Consider the following 18,665-nt stretch of genomic DNA (forward strand, 5'->3'; position numbering starts at 1 on the left):
GTCCATTATGCCTTCCACTGGGACCTGAAATGTTAACTCTGCTTTCTCTCCACAGACCTACTGAGCTTTTCCAGCAATTATTATTTTCCAGTATCCACAGTTCCTTTTGTTTTTAGTTAGAACATTACAGTGCAGTACAGGCCCTTCGGCCCTCGATGTTGACCTGTGAAGCCAATCCGAAGCCCATCTAACTTACACTATTCAATTTACATCCATATGTTTATCCAGTGACCATTTGAATGCCCTTAAGGTTGGCAAGTCTACTACTGTTGCAGGCAGGCCCTACTACTCTCTGAGTAAAGAAATTACCTCTGACATCTGTCCTATATCTATCACCCAAAAATTTTAAGCTATGTCCCCTCATGCTAGCCATCACCATCTGAGGAAATAGCGCTCACTGTCCACCCTATTTAACCCTCTGATTATCTTGTGTGTCTCAATTAAGTCACCTCTCAATCTTCTTCTCTCTAGCAAAAACGGCCTCAAATCCCTCAGCCTTCCCTCATAAGACCTTCCCTCCATACCAGGCAACATCCTAGTAAATCTTCTTTGAACCTTTTCCAAAGTTTCCACATCCTTCCTATAATGTGCTGACCAGAACTATATGCAATACTCCAAATGCAGCTGCACCAGAGTTTTGTACAGCTGCAAAATGAATAGATTTTTGGCCTTCATGGCAAGAGAATTTATTAAATACAAAAGCAAGGAAGTTTTACTATGTCTTCACAGGCCTTTTTGAGTCCATAGCTGAGGTATTGTGTGCAGTTTTGATCTTTTTGCTAAGAAAAGATGTACTTACCACAGAGGAAGTGCAGCGTAGGTGCATCAGACTGATACTTTGATATTACAGACTTGCCGCATGAGGAAAGGTTGGGTCAACAGAGTCTGCGTTCATTTGAGTTTATAAGAATGAGACAGGATTGCATTGAAATATCCAAAATTTGACAAGAATGGACATAGGAATGATGTTTTCTCCTGGTGAGTGGCTCACAAACAATGAGTCACAGTTTCAGGATATGGACAGGGATGAGGAGAATTTTTTTAGTAAGCAAGTATGGAAGTCTCTACCACAGAAGGCTCTGGAGGCCAAGGCACTAAATATATTTAAGGAAGAAATAGATTTCTAGAGGCTAAATGTGTCCATTGATATGGTTACAGAACAGGAGAATGGCAACGTGGTAGAGGATCAGGCATGAGCATATTGAATGCAGAGCAAACTCGATAGCTTAAATAACCTCCTCCTGTTCCTACTTTCTGTTTCTATCACTGTCTTAAATAAGTGACTCCTTAGTTTTAAACAATGACTCCTGGTTGTGAATCCTCACATGGGAAGAAACATTTTTTCCAAATCTACCCTGTCAAGACCGTCTCCGAATTTTAGGTTTCAAGTCACCTCTTTTAATTACAACAGATCCAGCTGTGTCTCTCCAATCTTCCATTAGTAAAGAGACCAGTGTTGTACACAGTATTCTGAGTATGGTCACACTAATGCCTGTAAATTGAAGCATAATCTCCCAAAACAATGTATTCAAATTCCTTTGCAATAAGTAACCATATTTTATTTTTTCTCCTGTTACTTGCTGTACTTGCATATTAAATTTCTGCGATCTCAGAACTCTGCACTCATTATTTCTGTAATTCATTTTAGTTTTCCTACCAAAATGGCCACTTCCACTTTTTCTGACATTGTATTCCATTTACCAGATCTTTACTCACTCACTTTACCCAAATATATGCCTTTGTGAGACCATAGTACCATACGAAATACAAAAAGGAGTAGGTCATTTTGCTCCCTCGAGCCTGCTTTGCCATTCAATTGGAGCATGGCTGATCAGACATTCCTCACTTCCACTGTTCTCTAAACCACTTTCTCCTCACCTTAAACTTATGTCCTCAATGGAAAGGTCTCGGGCGAGAGGGTCTGATCTCAGAATATAGTGTCACGTATTTAAGGCAGAAATTAGGAGGAATTTCTTCATTCAGAGGGTTGTGAGTCTGTGAAATTCTTTACTGCAGAGGGCTGCCAAGGCAGGGTCATTAAGTATTTTCAATGCTGAGGTTTTTAATCAGTAAGTGAATCAAGGATTATGGAGAAAAAACAGGTAAATGGAGTTGAGGAATATCTGATCAGCCGTGATGTCATGAGTGGAGGAGCAGACATGATGGCCTGAATGGTTTCTGCTCGTAGGTCATATAATCTTACAGCTAATTCTTTTGTCATTCATCCCTTTAAAGGTGAGAGGTCATTTGTCTCCTCTCATTCAATAGTACTTTTTTTTGCTCGAACCTGTCCTTGGAGAAATGAAGAAAAGTATGAAGATGACAACATCAGATCTTTCTGTTACCATATAAGATCAAGAATTTTTTTTCAACAGGTGTAGGCCATTCTGCTGCTCCAGCCTGCTCTACTGCTCAATAGGATCATGACTGATCAAACATTACTCACTTCCACTTTCCTGCCCTTTCCCCATAACCCTTGGTTCCCCTGCTAATCAACAATCTATGTATCTCTGCCCCCATTGCTTTCAAAGGCACTCAATCCTCAGAGAATAAATTCCTCCTCAACGTAGTCTTAAATTAGCATCTCTTAATTCTGACACTATGCCCTCTGGGCCGAGATTTTCTTACAAGGGGATTTCATCCTCTTGGCATTTGCTCTGTCCTTAAGCTCCCTAAGAATCCTATATATTCAATGACATCACCTCACAGGTATTCAGGTACACACAGACGCGCAAACAGACACCCACACACACCCTTATAGACACACACACTCCCACACTCTCACATGCACCCCCTCACAGACTTAAGACACTCTGCACTCACTACACACGCACACTCACACTTTCTCACACTCACAATCCCCACCCCAGACGGACACACACACACAGACAGACAAAGACCCACAGGCACACATATATTTTGTGGGGTGAATTTGTACTTGCAGAGTTACATTGCACTTTGCTCAAAAACTGCATACATTCATGTAGAACTCTGAGCTCAAAAACTGCATGAATTTATGTAAAACTCTGTTATCTCACTTTTTAGATTAGAATCAATCTAAACATCAGGTCAGAGACAGAGAACACAGGGGGCCAACACCTTCAACATATTGTCTAGCTATCACCATTGTTAACAGCTAACTCGAGAATACAACTTTTTAAAAAAAGGTTTTGTGATTTACACATGAAAGAAGTGGAACTATCACTGTATTCTAACAAATGAAAGGTTTAACAGACAATCAATTTTTCAATGTATAATTTCAGTTACATCAGACTGTAAATGTTTGCTATAAATCCTGTGTTACGATCGAGCCCTCCACTATCACCTGATGAAGGAGCGTCGCTCCGAAAGCTAGTGTGCTTCCAATTAAACCTGTTGGATAATAACCTGGTGTTGTGTGATTTTTAACCTTTGAGCATGCAGCCTGGGAATCTTTAATTGCATGTTTCACTCTGGTACCTATAGGAAGCTGTAGCTAGTTGGACTGCAATATTGTATGACAGGAGGCTGCCTTCATAGAGTAAAGAATCACCCCCTCCAGTACTCATCAAGCATGGTTTTAGCTGAAAATGTGTTGCTGGAAAAGCGCAGCAGGTCAGGCAGCATCCAAGGAACAGGAGAATCGACGTTTCGGGCATAAGCCCTTCTTCAGGAATGGCTTATGCCCGAAATGTCGATTCTCCTGCTCCTTGGATGCTGCCTGACCTGCTGCGCTTTTCCAGCAACACATTTTCAGCTCTGATCTCCAGCATCTGCAGCCCTCACTTTCTCCTCGAAGCATGGTTTTAGGTAAGGTTTGCCACAGGAAGTAATACCCAGGGCAGGAGAAGCTAAATTTCCTTGTGGAGCCCATTCCTGCTCCACTTCACCTGATAAAGGAAAGACAAAAAAAATCTTTCATTTGTCCATCTGTTCAATATTCCTGGAAACATTTATTTAGTGTTGCTACATACTGTGACCAGAGGAATACTTATCTCTTCTTGCTTAACAGGGCAGCTAGATAGCCTGTTGCCAAGCTACTGTTGACTGGCAACCAGGAAGTATTTGGACCACTCGAGATCCTATCTTAGTATTCTCTCTGTAGTGCTGACAGTGAGCAATATAATTACAGATGAGGCAAGACATAATCCCATTTTAATTCATCCATCCATAGAAATCTTAACATAGTCTCATTTCAGTTTTCAATTACTTCTTAAAGGATGCTTAGCTTTGCCCCTTAATTACTCTTACTTTTTGATTGTACATGCACATGAAGTATTTCCTGAACTGAAATTTTGTTAGTCAGAATGTGTACATGTCTCTCTCTCTCTGTTGTACTTTCTTAAATTTATTTAAAGTGATGGTTGAGCTTTACCTTCTTTATTTACTTAATTGCCCACAAACATTTGCAGATCAACTTTTAGGCTGAAAAGCCAAATCCATCTTTTCTTGCCAGACACACCAGTTTTTGAGAAATTGTGGTTAACCTCATAGCTCTGTTCAGTCTATTGCCTTAATATTTGTGTCAATGGTCCTAAAAACGTTCCATTTCAAAACTAACTTCTGTTTGGTCCATTATAATGTTTGGTGATGACTTCCTTAACTGAGTTCTGGTAAATTGGCGGTGAAGTAGGACACTTTAGCTGGAACTCCTCAGTTTGTCCATTCTTTTTTGTATTTTTTTTCTCCTTTTTTGTCCATTTTCTCGACCTCAGACATGCAGCCCTGGACTCTGTCTCCCAGCCTCCGAAGCAGGGTGGGCGGAGACACCAGCAGCTGGAGCAGGGAGGCCAGTGACCCAGAGCAGAATATGGGCAACAATTGGTCTGTGCTGGTCTGCTGTGGAGAGCTTTTGGAGAGCGACTGTGATGTTTGTCTTTTTAATTTTGCTTGTTGTTTTTCTGACCTATGGTTATATTGTGTATAGCCGTAATGTAACCTTTTTTACTTCACTTCTCATCTTCTGTAACTGAGGATTGTACCTGGGTACCTTTATACCTAAAACAGCACTGTAAGTGGTGACTCATAAACTTTCACTGTACTCATTTGTGTCAGTAGAGCTAATTCTAATTTTAATTTACCTCTTGGGTTTAACATTTAATTGATTTTATTGATTGCTTTTTGGCATTTTTTAGAACTGTCGCGAGATGCACCGAGTTAGATTTCTGGGCCTTTTTCAGCTTTGTCTGTTGGTACACCACAACTATTCATAGACCAAATGTTTTTTTTTTCTAATTGTCTTATTTTCTCCCTTATTTCTACTTATTTGTATTTTGTTTGTTTTTCATTCACTGTAATTACTCCCCTTTCCTCTGAAATCAGCCATGATTCTGAAAATGTACGGATAAATACAGAAAGCTGAAAATTCTGTACACCTACCCACTCTATCAGCTCCAAGAATATGTTGTTGAAGCCCCCACACCCCAACACTGTTATTTGATGAAGTCACTAATCTGACCAGAATGTGTCATTTTATATATTAGTCTCACTGTAAATAAAATTACTGTGTTTATAATTGCTGCTTTAAAAACTCACTTGACAGCTCCAATTGATTAGTAACTATTTAATACATGTTTTCAATTCTGATTTTGAGTATAATGGCTGGAAATTTGCAATTGGTAGCAAAACAATGGCATTGGCCATTGACGTTGAAGACATTGTTCACAAAGGTTTAGTGATCCTTCTTCCCCTTTCCCAATGTGACTTTGAAACTGACACCACGTCAAGGGGATCTCCAAAGTTGCATGAACAGTTATGTCATTAAGCAGGCTTGGCAGAAAATGATGCTGAGATATTTCCGTCAATTGCAAACCAAAAAGTGAAAACCACTAAATTCTTAATTTTAAGCTTAAAAAAATTACAGAAAGTGAAATAATTAATTTGAATTCACTCTTGGAATGAAAGAAAAAGCCAAGATATCATGATAAATTTCTGAACTGAATTAAAATGTAAAATTTTCATCACATCAGAGAATTGAGATATTACACAAAAGTAAAATTAGCTATTCAGTGTCAGTTCAACCATTCAGCGGTTATTTTATACACTCTATATACCGTGGAATGCTGTTACACCTTATTAGTGATCCCAATACTAGTTCTGGGACTCATCGCTTGACATTTCCCCAATGTGATTTTGCCTCCAAAATGTTCATGCTTATGCTATCTTCTGTGACATAACATACTGGGCATGGATATCATGGTATGGAAGAATCCAATGGATGTTTATTACAACTAATCATTATGCATTACCATTATATCTTTCAGGCGCATTAATTTCTGAGCTATCATTAAGCTACTATGTTACATACAGCAGTGTGCTTTAAATAGGGTGTGATGCTTCAAGTAATCATGGGGTAAGATGGAGTCTGAGACCTTTATTGCCTCACGTCTTATGCTGTGATGCAGTGATGATATCATGAGCAAGTCTCTTAAAGGGAGAAACTGAGCGTAAGACAGCACAAGACCTGCCTTAACATAATGCCTTCAAAGCACGGTTCATATGGTTCAGCCAGTTTTTAAAAATCTAGTTTGGTGGTTTATCTTGCATCCCTAAAAGTTGGAGTTCCATTAACTGACTTTTGTGCAGAGGTTGATCAAATACCTTTTCCAACTATATACTTGATCTCATCATGACAAATCTGCCTGCCACAGATACATCTGACCAAGATAATATCAACAAAAGTGACCACCACATAGTCCTTATAAAGATGAAGTTCTGTCTTCACACTAACAATTGCATTGCATAGCACCATCACTGTACTAAACGAAATGGATTTTGATCAAATTCTCAAAACTCAAAATTGGCATCCATGAGCTGCTGTGGGCCTTCAACTCCAGCAAAATGATACTCAAACCAAATGTTCAACATCATTGTCTGGCTTATCCCCCAACCTACTTCAATGGAAAGTGCAGGAGAGCATGTAGAGAATATTTCTAAGCCTACCTAAATTAAGATATCAATGTAGTGAAGTCCTAAAACAGGACAAATTGCATTCCATGTATAAATAGCTAGTAATAGACAGTGTTAAGTGATTTCACAATCTACTGAAAAGATCTAAGCATTATAGTCCTGCTGCATTTTTTGATTTGATTTATTATTGTCACTTGTACTGACAAAGTATTGTTTTGCATGTTAACGAGACAAATCACGTCTAACATACGTTTATCAGGGTAATAGAACAGGGTGCAGAATATGGTGTTACAGCTACACAGATTCTGTAAATTGACAGTGGCAGGCAGCTCATTAACTCAGCCACCCACTTGATGGTCATTAGAACAATTTATGGGCCCAATTAGAAGTATAACCCCATGTTTGGAGAAGCTGCTACCATGTGAGGAGACTGCTGCATAAAGCTTTGTAGCCTCTCATGGTTGTTTACTGGGAAGGCTCTCAGTAAATCTAGAGATTGGGCTAACCACCTCAATTGGGTGTGGCCCATGTGCCAGCCTGTTAATTAGCAGTTGCCAGCAAAATGGTGCTCCGGGCTCCTGCCACCTGCTCAGTTGGCTCTTCCTTTTAGCACTGGCTGCAGGCATTGGCCTCTGCCAAAATCTTACTCCTGTTGTCTCAGCACTTGCTCATCTCCATCATGATGGAAACCAGGAACTTAATGGATGTGTGACTAGATCTGTTACCCTCACTTACAAAGCACAGTTGCTTCTTTGCAATTCAATATTTCACTTTCCGGATTATCCTTTATCCTTAGATTATATTCTGACTATTGAAGGATATTTATGCTGATAGTTATGTTAGTTTTTTTGCTGAATTAAATTAATTTTATACTAATTGTTTATAGATTAAAATGGAAGAGTTCAAAGCTTTATACTTCTTTTGCTAGTCACATTAGCTTACTAACATTACAATGTGGTGACATTTTGTTCGAATGATCTGAACAAACCTGAAAAGTTTTCCGTATTTCTCTGCCTGTGATATTTCTACTTTATATTTCCAGCAATTCCAGTTACTTACTTTTCTAAGAGTACTTCTTTGTTTCATGTAGGAAAATGTTAACATTGTTAAAATTATCTGTTTCCTACAATTCTAAAATCTGCAATTTTTACAAAGTTTGTCAAAGCATCTGCAAACCTAATAAACGGAATAAATTGTAATTGATGAAACTTAAATACTAAAAGATCTAATTATAAGTGACAAATACCCTTTGTATGTTGGTAAGTAAACAGTCAATTAAATAGATACAAAACTAGGATTAATGCAAATGCAATTCGTTGTCATATCATGCTAGCCTTTCTGTGACTCAAATGTTCTGTCAGAAAGGCTGAAAATTTGCCCCCTGAGCCTGTAAATGTTAAACATTTCATCTATCCTTACAAGACCATTGACATAGTAGAGGCATGAATAAATCATTCCATGCTTTACACATACTTGTCTTATTATCAAAAGCCTGCCAAAGTATAGTCGTGTACCCGATCTGGGACATCAGACTGAATTCTATAGACTGGACCTTTAAGATTTGTGCCGAAGATTTTAAAAATCTTTGTAGTGACTCATCTACAAATGTATCAGAAAAGTAGTTTCTTAATCTTTCTGTGGTACAATCCCATTATTCCATGGACCTGGCACAGATACAGCTTCTTTGATTGATGCACTTCCTCAGTTCTCAATCAGTATCATGAATGCTCATGCAATTAATTACAGAAAGTCAGAGCTCGAAAAGATATTGTGCAGTGAATAGCTGAACTCCTAGGTTGTTATATAGTGGCACGTAACATAAAGGTACATTCAAACCTAATCCCCAAACTTTGCTAAACAAGAATTGTGAAGTGCTTAGAGACAACTTTTGACAGCAGAATTTGGCATGTGTCTGTTGCTTTGTACTAAAGCATTATCATGGCATTGCATGTATCTTTACAACCCAAAATGGACGTTGCATTATCTAAATAATGATGACCACAAGAACACATGAAAGACATTTCTCAGTGCACTGAGCAAATGGGTGAATCTATTGTTCATCACTAAAAGGGTGGTGAAGCTTTTCCTACACATTGGTATTTAATTAATCTAATGTTTTACTGCAATATTGTAACACTGCGACTGCAAGTTGGATTCTTTCATGTTGTGTTAAGGCAAGCCACTTTTAAATTAAACAAGTTTAATGATGTAACTTATATTTTGTTTCTATGATGATTGATCCCTTGTAAACACTGTATATTTTAATAGTTTCCAAATTATGCTCAATAAAAAATCATATTGACCCGCAAGAAATATTGTCTGCTTAGGCTGTCCAGCAGGATCGAGGATGAACTAAGTAGGAATGTGTTATGACAATCAATTGATATCAACTTTATATTTGTAGAGTACATTTAATAATTACTAGCCTGATTATTTCAAATTTCAGCATGATATAGTTGAACCTAGTTGAAAATCTAAAGTTGTTCTTTTCCTACAGTTTTGCTGCTGCTATACAAGTCTGAAAAACTGTTGACACAGAGGAGCGCAAATTATTCAGAATTTTATTATGGTTCCAAGGGTTATAATTGGAGAAAGATTACGTCAGCTAGGCTTGTATTCTTTAGACTAATGTTAAGGAATAATTAGATTGAAGTACTAAAAGCTTTTGAAAGGGTAGATTGAGAAAAACTTATCTCACTGGCCAGGCTGCCTGGAACTTCAGGAAGAGGTGAGGATGTACATCTTCGTGAAAGTGGCAAAATCTCTCCTATAATTGTAGTTAATATTTTTTCAATGTTTAATTTAAATCTGAGTGATAATTTTTGTTAGTCCTGGTATTAAAGAGTACGGAACCAGCTAGATGGATGGGTTTAGAATATAGGTTGGCCATGATCTCATGAAGCAATGGGACAAACTCAAAGAAGCTCGTGTATTTCTGCATGATATATTGGTTCACGTTATTCATTAACAAAAATAAATGTGTCTTAATCATAAGGCATCAAGATTTTTTGAAAAGGCTTGAAACAATTCTATTCATTGTAAAGTGCATATGTTACAGAATATATTTCTACATGCAAATTATCAAAGACTAATCTATGCATGCATTTTTCTTTATTTACATTGAATAATGCTCCAACTTAAATCATTTACTCTACTGTAATAAGAGTACTTACCAGATATACATAGCATGTAAATAGCAGAGGCAGTCAACATCTTCATCACAACTATTAACCAAAACATGATATTCAAAAAATAATTTTCACAAAGCTTTGTCTCAATACGTACCAAAACAGCTTTGATCGAACCAGGAAGTTACTAACTGCACTTGTAGTGTGACATGAAGACAAACCACAACCTTCACGGGCAAAACACAACTGTTTAGGGAAACTGTGACAGGGCAAGTTAAAACGGTGATGCTGATCTTTGCAGATCCTTTGATGTTGCAGAGAAGCCTTGACCATGTGTATTGTATTGGACTTTCATATTTTTGAATCATACCTCAATCCTATTCACAGTGAGCTTCTATTGTGATTGCAGCCAAATGCCCCAAAGTTTACAAAATAGAAAACAAGCTTTCAACTCAACAGTCTCTAAAATTTAAGGTGACCACATATAAAGGAGGAAACTTATTGGAGACACTCATATTTTTCAGTTGCTGTCGACTGTTTAAATCAGTAACGTGAGAGCTGGAAAGCTTATGGTTATAATGAGCCATAAGAATGCACTGACCAGTGTATTGGTGCAGTCAATAAAACTCTGCATGGCCTGTGCCAGAATCAAGTGTTAGGCGATGGCTTAGTTGTGTTATCACGAGACTATCACTACCAGAGACTCAGGTAATGTTCGAAGAGCCTGGTTTGAATACCACAGTGGCAAATTATGAAATTCCAAATCAATTAGACTTAAGAATCTAATAATGAACCATGAACCATTGTTCTAGTTGGAAAAACCCATCTGATTCACTCACGTCCATTAGGGGCTACAAATGACTCCAGTCCCATAGCAATGTAGTTGACTCTGAACTGCAATTAAGGATGGGTAATAAATGCTGAATTTTAAAAAAATGCAACTGGGGAAAATCTCAAATAGATGCCATTTCAGAAAGAAAAAAAAGGCATCAAATTATAGACAGAAATAAAGAGGGTTGATCAAAAGTTCAATCCAAGTGATGAGGCTAAAGAAGATCTTAAAATATGAGTTTGGTGAGCTGAGACAATGCATTTCAATGTATTGGGCTAGAAGCATAGTTGTCAGTGTTGGAAAAAGAAAAAAGGTTGTACATCAAAGGCAAATTCAAGAGAGAGGTATTGGCATGTTTGTAAGGCAATGGAGGATGGAATAAAGAGCACTGAGTTGCAGTTAGAGGTGTCAGGGACAATGGAATAAGGGTAAAAGTAGTCTTGGAGGAATGAAGCCAGTAGCTAGCTTTGAAGGGGCGTAAACAATTTGCCATCCACCCTGCAAACCACAAGGACTCTTTTTTAAAATATCTCTTCATTCATGATCATGCATTTCTACATTCTACTTTGGTGTATTGTGGAAACATTCTTGATTGTAGAGTAGTTGCAATCCAACTCCAGCCGTGTGCTCACTTTCCCAGATAAGTAGGGAGCCAAAGCATCCTGCTTGTCCTCCAAGTCAGCTGAGAACACAGTTGGAGATGAGTACTTCAAATGAAAGAGATCTGTGTAGATAAGGTTTTAGAGAAAACTGGGAATAAAGAGTTAAATGTTCATGTTTAAACATTAATAGATGAAATAAATGCTGTAAAAGGATTTCTCAATGTTCAATTTTCTTAATTAGGGGCTCTGTGTCCAAGAGCAAGGAGGTGATGTTGCACTTTTACATGATGTTTGTTAAAACTCAGGCGGGGTTATGAATAAAGTTGTGGGCATCACATTGGAAAGATGTGGATGCATTGGGCAAAGTACAGAAGTGATTTGTTAGAGTGGTTCCAGCTATGAGAAACTTCAATCATGAGAATAGATTGAAAAGGTGGAGACTGATCTCTCTAAAGAGAAGGGTGGGATGAGATTTGATTGAGGTTTTTAAAGTCCTGAGCAGGCTCGACAGACTGGATAGGGTGAAGCTTTTTCCACTTGTAAAAAAACAAGAATGAGAGGACATAGATTTAAAGTAACGTGTAAATGAAGCAAGAGCGATGTGAGAAAATTCCTTTCACATGGCACGTTATGAAGGTATGCCTCGAAATATGGCAGAGGCAGATTTAACTGAGAAAGTGAGGACTGCAGATGCTGGAGATCAGATCGAAGAGAGTGGTGCTGGAAAAGTGCAGCAGGTCAGGCAACAGGAGCAGGAGAGTTGATGTTTCAGGCATAAGCCCTTCATCAGGAATGAGGCTTGTGGGCCAGGGTGCTGAGAGATAAATGGGGGAGGGGGTTGGGGCTTGGAGGAAAGGTAGCTGTGAATGCGATAGGTAGATGGAGGTGGGTGTGCAAGTAATAGGTCGGAGAGGAGGGCGGGGCAGATTGGTGGGAAGGAAGATGGACAGGTAGGACCGTTCAAGATGGCGGTGCCAAGTTGGAAGGTTGGGACTCAGATAAAGTGAGAGGAGGGGAAATGGGGATACTGGTGTGATCTCCGTGTGTTTGAAGAGTCCCAAGGCGGAAGATGAGGCGTTCTTCCTCCAGGCATTGGGTGGTTAGAGTTTGGTGATGGAGGAGGCCCAGGACCTGTATATCTTTGTTGGAGTGGGAAGGCGAGTTGAAGTGTTCAGCCACAGGGCAGTGGGGTTGGTCAATGCGGGTGTCTCAGAGATGTTCTCTGAAATGATCTACAATTGGCATCCTGTCCTTCCCTAATGTCGAGGAGACCGCATACAGTGATGATGTGTGTGGAAGGACAGGTAAATTGCTGTTGGATGTGGAAGAATCCTTTGGGGGCTTGGTTGGAGGTGAGGGGGGAGGTTTTGCACTTGTTGTGATGCCAGGAGTAGGTGCCAGGAGGGAGGGTGGGTTCGTGGGGGACATGGACCTGACAAATCAGTCACTGAGGGAATGGTCTCTCTAAATCACAGATAGGGGTGGGGAGGGAAATACGTGGTGGAGTCTGTTTGTAGGTGGCAGAAATGGCAGAGGATGATGTGATGTATCCGGAGGTTGGTGGGGTGGAAGATTTCAGGTAAGAATAGTGGCAATAGCATTTTTATGCATACTTCTAGAGTAGGTTATATTGGGTGCCAATTTGGTGCATATACAGAAACCTCATGGGGTCCTCACCTTCTGCCCTTGCTGCAATTAGAGGGATGGGGTTCAAGAGCGGAGGTGCGGGAAGTGGAGGAGATGAGCTGGAGAGCATTGTTAACCACGTGGGAGGGGAAATTGCAGTCTTTGAAGAAGGAGGCCATCTGGTGTATTCTGTGGTGGAAATGGTCCTCATAGGAGCAGATGCAGTGGAGTTGGAGGAATTGGGAGTAAAGGATCATGCTTTCACAGGAGGCAGGGTTGGAGGAGATGTAGTCCATGTAGCTGTGGGAGTCGGTGGCTTTGTAGTTGATGTCTGGATTGTGTAGCTGCGGAAGATGGACTGTTCCACATAACCAATGAAGAGACAGGCATAGCTGGGGCCCATGTGGGTGCCCCTTTGGTTTGGAGGAAGTGGGGCGATTGGAAGGAGAAATTGTTGAGGATGAGGACTAGTTTAGCCAATCAATGAGAGTGTCAGTGGAGAGGTACTGGTTGGATCAGTATGAGGGGAAGAAACAGACAGTTTGGAGCCTTTGTCATGGCAGATAGATGAGTACAGGGACTGGATGTCCATGGTGAAGGTAAGATGTTGGATTCTGGATGTAAGTTTGCTCGCTGAGCTGGAAGGTTTATTTCCAGATGTTTCGTCACCCTACTAGGTAACATCTTCAGTGGGCCTCAGGCAAAGCACTGCTGATAAGTCCTGCTTTCTATTTATATTTTTGGGTTTCTTTGGGTTGGGGTGATGTCATTTCCTGTGGTGAGGTTATTTCCAGTTCTTTTTCTCAGGAGGTGGTAGATGGGTCTAACTTGATGTGTTTGTTGACAGAGTTCCAGTTGGAATTCCATGCTTCTAGGAATTCTCATATGTATGTCTTTGTTTGGCTTGTCCTAGGATGGATGTATTGTCGAAGCGGTGTCCTTCCTCATCCTTCCTCATCTGTATGTGAGGATACTAGTGAGAGAGGGTCATGTCTTTTTGTGGCTAGTTGGTCCTTATGTATCCTGGTGGCTAGTTTACTGCCTGTTTGTCCAATGTAGTGTTTGTTACAATCCTTGAACTGTATTTTGTAAATGACATTAGTTTTCCTTGTTGTCTATATAGGGGTCTTTCAAGTTCATTAGCTGCTGTTTTAGTGTGTTGGTGGGTTTGTGGGCTACCATGATGCCAAGGGGTCTGAGTAGTCTGGCAGTCATTTCCGAGTTGTCTTTGATGGAGGGGAGGGTGGCTAGGATTTTTGGACATGTTTTGTCTGCTTGTTTGGGTTTATTGCTGAGAAATCGGCGAACTGTGTTCATTGGGTACCCGTTCTTTTTGAATACATGATTTTCATTTCAAAAAGAATGGGTACCCAATGAACACTTGGTTGCTGGGGAAATGAAAGTCGTGGAGGAGGTGGAGGGAGTGGGTGGTGTCCCGAACATAGGTTGGAAGTTCCTAGACTAATGGGAACAGGACAGTGTCAAAGTATGCAGAGATAAGCTGAGTGGGGCAGGAGTAGGCTGAGACAATGGGTCGATCATGGTAACTGAGACATTCAAGAGGATTTTGGATGGTTATTTGGATAGTATTGATGTGCAAGGGTGAGGGGAAAAGACTGGAAATTGGCACTCGGTAATAGAACTGATGCAGGCGCGATGGATTGAATAGCTCCCTTCCACACAAAAACAATTGTGTGATTCTGTGAACTGACACCAGTGGTGGAGTGATTAACATAAGGCGTGCTCAAGATGCCTGGATTAATAAAAAGAATGCACCATGAAAGTTTTACAAAAGAAAGAGCAATTTGTCATAATTTTCTGGAGCATGAAATATAAGGGACACTAAATACAGAGAAGCAGTACTCACTCTTCAGTACTATGGATGCAGTTTCAGGTACAGAATGGTGGCAATAGCATTTCTGCATACTTCTAGAATAGGTTGTATTGGGTGCCATTTTGGTGAGGGCACTAGGTGCATATACAGAAACTGTGCAAATCATGATATCAGTCAAAATATAAACCCTGATTAAGGGTTTTTGTAGCACAATAGTAGTGTCCTTACCTCTGAACCAGTAGGCTAGTGTTCAAGTCCCACCTGTTCCAGAGGTACATCATTATATATTTGAAGAAACAGATTTAAATATCTATAAACCTCGATTTAACACTAGCAGTGCCATTTTTGTCCTCAGTACTTCAGTTAATACCCTTTCTTAACAATGCAGAACCGTATATACATTCAGCAATTGGAAGGACCCGATGCCAATTTTATTTAAAGGGATTGTCATCTATTTTCAGTGTGCTTGCTGACTGAGTTCTATTTGGCTTAGTTTAAGTTTGTAAAATAGTTGTGAGTTTTTCAATGCTGCCGAAAGTTGGTGAAGTTGACAGGAAGTAGGTTTCCACATGCTGAAAGTTGTGGTTTCAATGAGAAACATTTTGCTCAGAATAGTTGTTCCTAGTTACTTTGTCCCACAGCCCTCACTCCTGGCCTCACACCCCATTTCTCTCATCCCAGCTTCACCACAAAACAATGAGCAGCGTTTTCATTCTACAAAAGAGGTGCTGTCTAAAATTTGGCAGTTCTTGTAGGCAGACCTGCAATTTAAAGAACAAGGAAATTTACAGGCCAGGAACAGGCCCTTTGGCCCTCCAAGCCTGTGCCAATCAAATCCACTGTCTAAACCTGTCGCCCAATTCCTAAGCATCTGTATCCCTCTGCTCCCCACCTACTCATGCATCTGTCCAGGTGCACCTTAAATGAATCTACTGTGCCTGCCTCTACTACCTCTGCTGGCAACGCATTCCAGGTGCCTAACACCCTCTGTGTAAAGTATTTTCTGTGTGTATCCCCCTTAAACATTTCACCTCTCACCTTGAACGCGTGACCTCTCATTATTGAATCCCTCACCCTGGGAAAGAGCTTATGTCTATCTACTCTGTCCATACCCTTCTAATTTCTGAGCAGTATGAAGACAACAGTCTGTCTGTGGCCGTGAAATTCCTTATGATAGGAGCTTTCAAGTGTGTAAAAACAGAAAATGCTGGAAATATTAGGAGGTGGGTTGGGAAATCTCACTCACTGGAAGGTGTCTTATAATTGATTACAGTTTGCTGTATCTTGTACTATCACCAATGACACAGCTGTTGTCAAGAATACAGCAAGAAAGCTTTCCAAACTAACCTTAACAAAAAAGCCATCTGATCTTCTATGTGTGAGTAAACTGATCATTCTTATGTCGTTCTTTAGTGCCTGTCTTCCTAGTACTTCTACCCAATGTTCGTCATCAGCAGTTGTTTGTCGTTTGTGTTTAGAATGATTCTTCTTTGCAGGTGGTTGACGTTATGTGAGAAATCAATAAATGCCAATAGGTCTGGAGCCCTTCCTTGGTGTCACAAGTGGATTGTTGGCTTAATTATTGCTAAACAAATTCTAATCTAGTGTCTGCAGTATGGCTACTGGAAATCTTCTAACTTTCATTCAAGAAAACTGCAGGTGGTCCTGCAAGATGCCCATGAAGTTCTAAACCTGGAACGCTCAGCTTAAGGCTGCACTCTGTTGGCGTGGACAGCAGCAAGCCAAGCTGATTGGCTGCAGGCAATGGCAAAGGCACCAGACGATATGCACATTTGAGGTGGGCATGTGGATCTCACTACTCTAGGGAATGATTTGTGGTATCTCAGCAACATTCACCCTGGCAATCTTTTACAAATTAATTTGCACAAGCAAATGTTATATTGAGATTGTTTTGCCTTGTCTGCAATTTCTAATTAAACATCATGAATACAGCATTACCAATGCATTAATAGTGGTGCTGTTTCAAGAAATATGTTCAAGAAATCATTATTGTTTTTAGATTTTCCTGTTCCTATTACTCAAGGAGAAAAGTTGACTAAGATGCACAAAATGTGTTGTTAATTCACATCATTTATTGCAATTCAGCTATCTCTCAATTTTTGGCTGGGAGCTTAGTTAAATGGCATTAGCTTGCAATGTATCACTAAACCTAAGCTATTGAGAGGCTGTACACCTCACCATAGTGCTGTCAGTGTTTGGACACTTCGGCCAGTTTCTATATTAAAAACACTCTAGCATGTACTCCTGTCAGTGAGGGAGACAAAGGGACATAGAATTTGCTTGTGGTTCTAATCAATTCTATTAACAAAATATTCCTTATTAAAAACACCATATCAGCATTTACCAAATTCCCACAAATACTCTCCATTGAGCTCTATCTGTCTGAGAAAGAATATCCACATGATCCATCCAAAACGATCCACATGTTTGAGCTGGGCCATTGAAATCTCCTTTCATTCTGAACTGGAGCTGGCTCTCTCCCACGATAGTGGGTTTCACAGGCCATGGTGGATCTTCTCTCTTGCTCTCTCTCTCTGTCTCTGCCTGTCTGTCTGTCTGTCTGTCTCTCTCTCTCTGTCTTTCCAATCCCCCACCTCCCTTAGACCTTACCAGAATGTTTATTGGTCTTTGGCCAATTGGGTCATGAGTAGGGTTGAAAGCATCCAATGGGATTGCATCAACATCCAGCCAGGGAGGTGTAAAAAGTACATCCTCATGCACTGGCTGGAGGTCAACGTGCTAGAAAGTCTGACTGGTACTTCTCCAATACACAACCGTCAAACCAATTGTAGCTGCATGGATGGCACAGTATCTCAGTGATTAGCACTGCTGCCTCACAGTATCAGGGACCCAGCTTGGATTCCACACTTGGGTGACTATCTGTGTGAAATTTGTGCATTCTCCCTGCGTCTGCATGGGTTTCCTCCGGGTTCTCAGTTTTCTCCCACAGTCCAAAGATGTACAGGTTTAGTGGGCTGATCAAGCTAAATTGTCCATACTGTCCAGGGATGTGCAGAGTCAGTGGATAATCGATGGGAGATGCAGGGTTATAGAGTAGGGAGTGGGTCTGGCTGGGATGTTCTTTGGAGGATCAATGTGGACTCGATGAGCTGAATGGCCTGCTTCCTCACTAGTGATTCTATTCTACGAATTGGTTCCCTCTGAACCTTTGTGGCTTCTTTGACCTTGCTTTCCACTACTCTCTCTAGCTGCTGGCTGCTGCTTAATTTAGTTTGGTCGATTTTCTGTCAGGCCCAATTTCTCAAGCTGTGGGTTAAGTTAGAATGTTCAATTTTGGGTCTGTGATCATTTGACCATGAGAGAAGGTGAGCTTGGGTTAAGAAAGCACTATTTAAAACTGCAGTGCACTCAGGAGGACCAAATTTAAGAAATCATTGAGAAAGACGTACTGAGCAGGAAGAACACTGGGTAAATGAATGGGTCACTTATAGATGTCAAGAACACTAGACATGTTGTTCCCAACAATTGCTGTGCATGCATAGATATAATCGTGATTACAAGCATAAGGCCCAGCTTTAAATGAGCTTTCATTTTATTTTCACACTACAAAACATCTTATTCTATTCATTTTATTTTATTCAAAAGTGGAAAGAAATGTATGATTTGCAAAATAAAAGACACATGTAAGTCAAGTACCAGGAGGCTGGGGTGGAGGCCGAGCCGAAATCATGTGGGATCTTCATGTGGTGAGATATTGGGCATGAGAATTGCCT

At 40.2% G+C, this 18,665-nt stretch overlaps 1 protein-coding gene across 1 annotated transcript in view; it reads right to left on the bottom strand.

Moving 5' to 3' along the window:
- LOC122555495 (T-cell immunoreceptor with Ig and ITIM domains-like) overlaps window positions 1-6,730 on the bottom strand; it is a 32,061-nt gene extending 25,331 nt beyond the window's left edge. The window contains exon 1 of the mRNA XM_043701520.1: window positions 6,580-6,730. Within this exon, the coding sequence (XP_043557455.1) occupies window positions 6,580-6,730 (151 nt within the window). The remainder of the gene's footprint in view (window positions 1-6,579) is intronic.
- Between the last annotated feature and the right edge of the window lie 11,935 nt (window positions 6,731-18,665).

Source organism: Chiloscyllium plagiosum, chromosome 12 (assembly GCF_004010195.1).
Source record: "Chiloscyllium plagiosum isolate BGI_BamShark_2017 chromosome 12, ASM401019v2, whole genome shotgun sequence".
Taxonomy (NCBI): domain Eukaryota; kingdom Metazoa; phylum Chordata; class Chondrichthyes; order Orectolobiformes; family Hemiscylliidae; genus Chiloscyllium; species Chiloscyllium plagiosum.